Source organism: Palaemon carinicauda, chromosome 15 (genome assembly GCF_036898095.1).
Source record: "Palaemon carinicauda isolate YSFRI2023 chromosome 15, ASM3689809v2, whole genome shotgun sequence".
NCBI classification, from domain to species: domain Eukaryota; kingdom Metazoa; phylum Arthropoda; class Malacostraca; order Decapoda; family Palaemonidae; genus Palaemon; species Palaemon carinicauda.
In genome coordinates this window covers 72,667,938-72,676,813 of record NC_090739.1, presented here as the reverse complement: position 1 = coordinate 72,676,813, position 8,876 = coordinate 72,667,938, and the positions used below count along the sequence as shown (strand labels likewise).

Below are 8,876 nucleotides of genomic sequence, written 5' to 3'. Positions count from 1 at the left end.
TGTATCATTTCCGAAATACTTGTGATGTCATCACAGTTAAAAAAGCGTTAGTAAAGTCAAGCATTCATAAGTCGATTACTTTTTGTAAGATACTTTAATCTCGTATTTTATTTACTATTGAGTTAATGGAATATCAAAGTTTAATTTTAGACTTGGTTGTGGGTTTCATACCCTAGCTTACCACGCTTGCTTTTCATTATTAGGTTATATTTGTTTTGCTTGCATGTTTCATACAGCGAATAACTTAGTTTTTCTTAATACTGTACTATCGTTCACTGCTATATATAAGGGGGCGACTACACCATTGAAATTATTACTGTGGTATTTTAATTTTTTTTTTTCCTACTCCTAGAAACAAAGTATACATTCTACTGTAAACTGTTGCTGTGTGGTTACTATTACCTTAATATTAATGAAACATATTTTTCAAGTATTCTATTTCATTATTGTATATTAAGCCTTGTGTTGGAAAACAAGTGAACTTTGGTGAGCCCGTAGGAACGTATGTGTGTTTACAATGGAAGTCCATGGGAAAATGCTCTTTGATGACCAAATTTCGCTTAACTATAGTTGCTTCAGGAATGGAACTCATTCGTATAACGGGGGCATTGGTTTAGTTTATTTAGTGTTATAGATGATTTAAGAGTTTATTAAGGAAAGGATATAAAGATACGAGATTGTACAGTACAGTACCTATTATTTTATACAGTTGCTGTAATAAAACCTATAGTACAGTTTGTGGGGTACTTGCAAACAATGTTGTGTGTTATTTGTGGTGTTAAGCAACTGCAAGTAGAGAGTGGTTAATTGGTTAGGAGAGCTAGAGTTTATTGACCCAAGGGCACCAATTGTGTGTGATTTTTTTGCTCTTCAAGGTTGTCTATGTTACATAACCTCCTCCTATGATGAAGGGTCAACTATACCTTTATGTAGTCAAGTAGTAATTGTCTTTTAGCTAGAAAAAAAAAATCCTTTATTAGTTTGCTGAAATCAGCAGATTTGGAAAGTGTATTGGCAGTCTCAATAATCTTACAAACATAAACAACGGAAAAGACGTAAATTTGTAGATTTTATATCATAATGCAATACTAATGTGTGGATATTACATGCATTGTTATTGGATAGAGTTAATTGAAATGTTTTATCAAAATCCTATTCAACTTAATTACAGAAGTATTTTTTATCACAGTAAATGGACATATAGTAACTTGGTTGAGTAGTACGTACTTTAATGACCGATTTTAATTTTTTCTTTTATGTATATGTAAGGTTGTGTCTACAGTAAAGGTAAGTTTAAGCATAAGAAAGGGTTTTTAGTGTATGACAGGTTTAAAATAGGTTGAATTTATAAATACATACATACATACATATACATATACCAAGGCACTTCCCCCAATTTTGGGGGGTAGCCAACATCAAACAAATTAAACAAAAAAGGGGACCTCTCCTCTCTGCGTTCCTCCCAGCCGACAAGGGACTCAACCGAGTTTGGCTGGTACTGCTAGGGTGCCACAGCCCACCCTCCCCCCGTTATCCACCACAGATGAAGCTTCATAACGCTGAATCCCCTACTGCTGCTACCTCCGCGGTCACCCAAGGCCCCGGGGGAAGCAGCAGAGCCTACCGGAACTGCGTCACAATCGCTCGCCATTCATTCCTATTTCTAGCACACTCTCTTGCCTCTCTCACATCTATCCTTCTATCACCCAGAGCTTCCTTCACTCCATCCATCCAGCCAAACCTTGGCCTTCCTCTTGTACTTCTCCCATTGACTCGAGATACACCAGCCATACTCCTTAGACACTTCATCTCAAACACATTCAATTTCTGTCTCTTTGTCACTTTCATTCCCCACAACTCCGATCCATTCATCACAGTTGGTACAATCACTTTCTCATACAGAACTCTCTTTACATTTATGCCCAACCCTCGATTTTTCACTACTACCTTAACTGCCCCCAACACTTTGCATCCTTCATTCACTCTCTGACGTACATCTGCTTCCACTCCACTATTTGCTGCAACAACAGACCCCAAGTACTTAACCCTTTAAGGTCCACCCTAGGTTTTATGGGAAACTTTAAAAATTCCTTTTAGTATGTTGTAGTATTAGAAAATACAAGACCTTTTTATTCTTGTGTACTTTTAAAAAATTTTCCAAATTACCGAAATAATTGCATGCAATGAAGTATCCCATTTGGGTACCTTGGGCGAGTTTACGCGGACCACGCTCATCCCATATGGGATCTATTGGACCATAACGGCACAGATTTTGAAGTTTCGCCCAACATTGTTTTTTTAGTTCTAATGTATAACAGAAAGTTTTTTTATAGTGCCAATGTATAACAGAAACACATATATGGCTTAACAATTTAATTAAATAAGAAATACGTTATAAATACAAGAAAATACAATATTCAATAAATACAAAAATACTATAAAAATACAAAAATACTCTGAAAATGCAAAAAATATAATAAACCTTACTCATCATTGATAAAATAGAAACATTATAAAACTTACTTTAAAATCTATTGAAAAAGAGCAAAAACAAAAATTACTTGGAAATCTTATGAAACAAAGCAAAACAATTACGATTTTCAGTGAGGCAAAGGGCCACCTTGCACTCCTCACACATCCAGCGAGACCTGTGGATGTGGCCTGCAGTTGAACAGAACTTGCAGGTCTGCCTCATGGTGACATGCTTTGGCATGTGTAGGGCAGTGGCATCCTGGCGTGACTCTATACTTGGCAAAACTGCCCGTTGGCCCCTTTTGGGCAAAGGGACATCCCTGGTGCCAAGAGAATTTCTAGTAATCCTGAAGTTTGATGTCTTGAAACTTCTCAGCCAATTGGAGATATCCAGTCGGAAGTCCTTGAGGGGCTTTGGGTTCGTCTGCAAAGCCAAGCAATCCCTCTTGTACAGAATCCAAGCGTTGCAGATGATCAGGTCCAGGAGGTAAGCAAAGAGCCTCATGTAGTACCTCTTTGCTCTGAAGGGGGTCTTGTAGAGGTGTGTCAACATGTCACTTTTGTCGATGCCACCCATGCGGTTGTTGTACATCTGGATGGCAGATGGACAAGGAATGGGAACCTTCTTCTTCTGTGCCCTGTCGTACCGCTCCACTGTTCCCATGGGGTTGACACCGACATCAGTGGACAAGATTGTCACGACGCTGTTGTCCTTCCATCTTGCAACGAGGATGCCATCAGAAGAGACGTAGTCCAGTGTGCCCCTTTGCGTCGTCTTCTTGCTCATCTCCTTCACAGACTTCAGGGGAGGATGTCCAACTCGGTTTTCCCTGGCAGTTCCCACATACCGGCATCCATACTTCGATCTCAGGTACTTAGCCAACCCTATACTGGTGAAGTAGTTGTCTGCATACATTGCTGCGTGACTTGGGTCCTTGATGGTCTTAACAAGGGAGACAACAAACTTGGAAGTGACAGACATGGCATTCTCCTCTTCAGACAGCTGAGTAGGGTGGCTCACAAAGGTTGTCTCCCCTTGGTACATAAGAATATCATGCACAAATCCATCCACGCTGGAGCGGCAGAACAACTTGTAGCCCCACTTGTCAGGCTTCTTGGCTACATACTGGCGAAGGTTACCAGCCCTTGTGCCCTTGTAGGCAACCATCACTTCATCAATGGAATGGATAGGAGTCTCGGGAACTTTCAGGAACTCTCTGGTGACCTTGCTGAAGGGGACTCTCACCTTGAAGAACCGATCTTGGGAGCCTGCTGCCTGGTCATTGTCGTTGAAGTGAAGTGATGATCGAATGGCCTTGAAGCGGTTCCTGGACATGAAGTCTGCAACCTGAGGAATCCTGGTCTTCACGGCCCAGAAGTCGACGATGCTAGGGAGAGGAACCAGGCCCATGTATATGATGAGGCCAAGGAAAACCATGACATCCTCTTCTGATATGTGGAAGTTACTGCCTACATCCTTCTGTCTTGAGTACAGGTTGGACTGGAAAACGATGTGATCCCTCAATTCAGCTGTGAAGAACTGAGAGAAATACTCATAAGGTTCCCTCAAGAAGTCCGGCTGTGGATGAATGAAGTCGGGCAGGGGTTGGATGTCAATGTCGTCGTTCTTCCATTCACCAACACGAGGCCTCTTAGGGTTAACCTCACCTTCACCTTCCTCTTCCACAGGCATCTCCTGAGGGACAACAACATTGACCCTGCGACCTGAAACAAGAATAAATAAGTGAAACAGTAAATGAACCGTGTGTGCTGGTGTGTGTGCATGCATGTGTGTGCATGTGTATGTCAGTGAGTATGCATGTGTGTGCATGTGTATGTCAGTGAGTATGAATGTGTGTGCATGTGTATGTCAGTGAGTAAGCATGTGTGTGCTTGTGTATGTCAGTGAGTATGCATGTGTGTGCATGTGTATGTCAGTGAGTATGAATGTGTGTGCATGTGTATGTCAGTGAGTATGCATGTGTGTGCATGTGTATGTCAGTGAGTATGCAAGTACACAAATAAGTTTAAAAAATACTTATTGTTTACAAAAATTTAAAGAGCAACACAATGAAAACAAATTTAAAGAGCAACCATTGTAACAACTAGGCTTTTAAATTTTTTTTTTAAACAAATCTCTCTCTCTCTCTCTCTCTCTCTCTCTCTCTCTCTCTCTCTCTCTCTCTCTCTCTCTCTCTCTCTCTCCATCTCCATCTCCATCTCCATCTCTCTCTCTCTCTCTCTCTCTCTCTCTCTCTCTCTCTCTCATACTAACCTCTAGCATTGGGAGGGTCAAAAGCATCCTCCAGATTAAGGCCTTCGTCGTCAGGAACGTACGAAGGGTCGTCGTCATCACTGTCGACATCCAAAGGGCTCACGTCGACATCACTTCCTTCAGCATCGTCAGGGGCAACCCATGGTGTACGTTCCTGAGTCTCCAATGCAGCGTTGCGATGCCCATAAAACGTATGGCCACGAAACTGCAAAAAAAAAAAAAATTAAAATCATGTAATGAAAAAAATGTAACTGCCTAACAAAAAAGTAATTTAATCCCTTGTAAGGTAATATTTTGAATGCACATGAGCCTAACATATCTAAATCATCACTATTATTTCTACAAATATGGTCAAAACTATTCACAAATGTCTCAGACAATCACTAAAATAAATTGCAAAAACGATGTGCGTCGTAACCTAGTGCGCGGTAGAACCGTTACGGTCCAATAGATCCCATATTGGATGAGCGTGGTCCGCCTAAACTCGACCGAGGTAGCCCATGCGGGATCTATACTTTTTCCGATAGTCACTATGACACGTCAGTAACACTACAGCCATTGAAACCCACATCAAAAGGTAAACATATCACTCGGCTTCACTATCCTACAGTCACTGTGTACTTACCATGATTACGAAGGTCGGGGGGGGGAGGAACGTGGACGTTACTGCGACGGGTCTTGACACTTTTGCGGCTGGAGCACAAGTGAGGTGTCTTTGGAAGGAGCTACAGACTTGGCGAGAAGGGCAGGCGGCTTCTGATTGGCTGATTCGAAGAGCAGAGGCGTGTCTCTATGAGTTGCCAAAGCGTCAATTTCAGACAGGCATAAACATGTTCACCACGACTACCCAAAAGTAGCTGTTTTAAAGATCCCGTTTGGGCTATTTGGTCCTTAAAGGGTTAAACTGATCCACCTCCTCAAGTAACTCTCCATTCAACATGACATTTAACCTTGTACCACCTTCCCTTCTCGTACATCTCATAACCTTACTCTTACCCACATTAACTCTCAACTTCCTTCTCTTACACACCCTTCCAAATTCTGTCACTAATCGGCTAAGCTCCTCTTCCGCGTCCGCAACCAGTGCAGTATCATCCGCAAACAACAACTGATTTACCTCCCATTACTGTATACAGTATGTATTATTCATTCTACAAGCTATATTAAATCATGTATAATGTGTATCTAATTCAACTATTTTGTATTTTTCAGTCGTATTTGGTTGGTGCATCAGGTGGCTGCTATGCTCTGATAGCTGCCCATTTAGCTAATGTGATAATTAATTGGGCTGAAATGCCTTTCAATTGGGTACGACTTCTGGTATTAGGTACGCTGATGGCTACTGATGTAAGCGTTTTTGCATACATGAATATTACTGGTACAACTACAAAAGTAAGTGTAGTATGATTTTGTATATTATTTCTTTGAACCTCCTGTAATGCTCATATTGCTTCTTCTCCAGGAGCTCGGTTTAATTGATGCTTGCCTATAAAATTTAAAATTTTTCCCTTTCTCTTTCCCTTCAACAAATACATGACCTTAACAAAGGAATTGGACCTTCTAGCTGTAATTGGTTAAGATGGCCTGTTCTACTTCACATCTTGAAAATTTTGCTGTACAGCAGTTCCTATGGAGAATTGTCACAAATTTGTAGAATATTTTAATTTTCCTGAATCTCCATTGGATGTAGAATGTTCTCATAAGGATCATTTAGAAACATTTCTTTTGGTTCATGAGTGAAATAAAGGGTTTTACTAGTGTATCAACTTTGATAGTAGACACCAGAATAATTCTTGATGTAGTTAGAGTGGTTTAAAAGTAAATTTCCTTCCTCTGACATCAGATACTAATATCTTAGAGAAAGGGCATGCCTCTGTTGCTGAGTATGTCTTGCCTGTGGTTTTTATTTTTTACTGGACAGAATCCAAGAGTGGGACTCGACATTATGCATCTGTCTGAGGTAATAGAGGATTGCTGTTGCATGTTTTATTTCAGTAATCTGTTTGAATCTGTAAATAGGCTTAAAACTTCAAAAGCTACAAAAAAGAAATTTAACAAGACAGCAGAAAATGTAGGACAAATCCTCACTTTTCAAACCATACTCTTTTCTTTTACCTATGGCTATGAAATCCAAAAAGATTCAAACTCTTACCAGCGGGCAGAGATTCTTCCCATGTGTGCTGTTTGCAGAGGATCCCAACTTTTCTCCTTTCATTGACAATTTCAAAAGGAGTGTTGAGGGTACATCAATGGCTTAGGGCTACTAGCTATTCTAAGATTTTTGTTGTTGATATAATATCTAGTAATAAACAAGATTTTTTTCACTTTACTCTTTCAACACCACCCCCTTGTCTTATGTGAGGAAACAGGGAGGTATCAAGCTAAGAACCCTATCCCTTCTAGCTCAGGAATATATGTGCTGGATGAAAGCCAAGAATTTTACTTTGGTAACCCAATTTGTTCAAGAAAGGGAATTTTGATGAACCCCCTTTGTGGAAAAAATCAGCTCATTTTCATGGTTTCCTCAGCCTCACATATGTCAGCAGTTGTAGAAGAAATGAGGAAGTCTTGGGTAATCTCAATCGAGAGATAGAAGTATGTTGCCCTCCAATATTGCATTATTGAGCTTTGGCACTAGCTGCTATATTACAAGAATAGGCAAACCTGAATTTTTATGTGTTCCCTCCTTTTGCCGTGATTAGAAATATGGTCGACAAATTTAGGTTGTTGAACAACGGAAGGATGAGATTTGTGGTACTGTTCTGGCCTCAAAAAAAGGGGTTCCCAAACCTTTGACCTCTACTAGAAAATTGTCTTCAGTCAATCTACAAGGAAGGATCTTCTCAGATAATCACATGGGCCCCTCCTATTTGTGCTAATTGTTTGTGACCCTAGTGTACTCAGAGCAAAAAGATGTATTGAACCCTCTAGACTTTCCATAATTGCATGCAAAAGAAATTTCACCAAATCTCTTTATCAACAGCACTTTTTTCTACTAAAGTTGGTGCAAGTCAAGAGGTTTTTCCTACAACTAACTCCACTCTTGACAATATCAAAGAGTTTTTCATCAGATATGCAAATGGTACCTTAGCACTTTGGCTGCAATTAGGAAGGGTTATTGATCTATGTTGATTGCTGTAGTACAGCGCACAGATTTAGAAATTTCCATCAATTCTGTCGTAAAAGACTATCAGATCCTTCTATATTGATGATCCACGTAAGTCAAAATCAATCTACAAAATTGTAATTTTGACCTAGTTTTCTGTCTTCAAATTCCTGTCAGATTCTTAGTTTTAGCTCGTACAGTCATTGGATTCAAGGAGCTTTTCTTGAATACCCGATTTGTTCCAACACGAATACTTACCTCGAACTACTTTCTTAGGAGTTACCTGTAATCTCCTCTCTACCGACCAGAGTTTTGTGTAGTACACCCTATACCCGTTTTCTATGGAGGGCTAACCCGGGAGGGAGAGAACGTGCCCCGAGGGTAGCCTTTGCGCTAGGTCGAGGTCCGCTTGGGTCGTGTGCGCCAGTAAGTTCTCTGGTCGCGACATGATACCACGTTGCTCTCGTCTCTCTCGACCCTTTGTGTCCGCCTCGTGTGTCCCGCGTGTTTACTGCGTGGTAACTTTGTGCTTATCCCTTGTGTTCCTGTGTGTTCACTACCCTTCCTTGTGCTTCCCAAGTGTATCCCTTTGATTCCCTGCGTTCCTGTGTCTTGTGGTTGTGTGCTATGGAGCAAATCCGCCGTTGTCCTGGGCCTAGAGCCGGAAAATCGTGTGGAGCGTTCCTCTCCAAACCTGAAGTGGACCCTCACTCCCTTTGCTCTTCCTGTAGGGGCAAGATGTGCTCTCCTTCGGATACGTGCTTTGAGTGTGTTGGTTGGAGTGAGATTCAGTGGGTGCGATACGGCACGAAGAAAAAGAAGTCGTCGAAACGTTCGCCCAGAAAATCTAGCGTCTCTTCGCCTCTACCGTCGCCCAGTGGACGGTCCGACGGGGCTTCTGTCTCGCCTTCCCCTACCCAGAGTAGGGGACGAGGTAAGTCCGTTGCGGGGAAGGAGCCGAGGGTTCTTCCCCAGGAGTCTAGTGTGTGTGAAGTGGGAATTGCGGGGCCTTCTCGGGCTAGT

At 41.4% G+C, this 8,876-nt stretch overlaps 1 protein-coding gene across 3 annotated transcripts in view; it reads left to right on the top strand.

Annotated features, from left to right (window-relative positions):
• Positions 1-8,876, top strand: part of LOC137654666 (rhomboid-related protein 2-like) — a 206,896-nt gene that overhangs the window by 178,217 nt on the left and 19,803 nt on the right. For all 3 annotated transcript variants that reach the window (XR_011046674.1, XM_068388512.1, XM_068388513.1), the window contains exon 7: positions 5,960-6,139. Coding sequence is in view for 2 of the 3 variants with exons in the window: in XM_068388512.1 (XP_068244613.1) it covers positions 5,960-6,139 (180 nt within the window). In the remaining variant the exon portion in view is untranslated. The remainder of the gene's footprint in view (positions 1-5,959; positions 6,140-8,876) is intronic.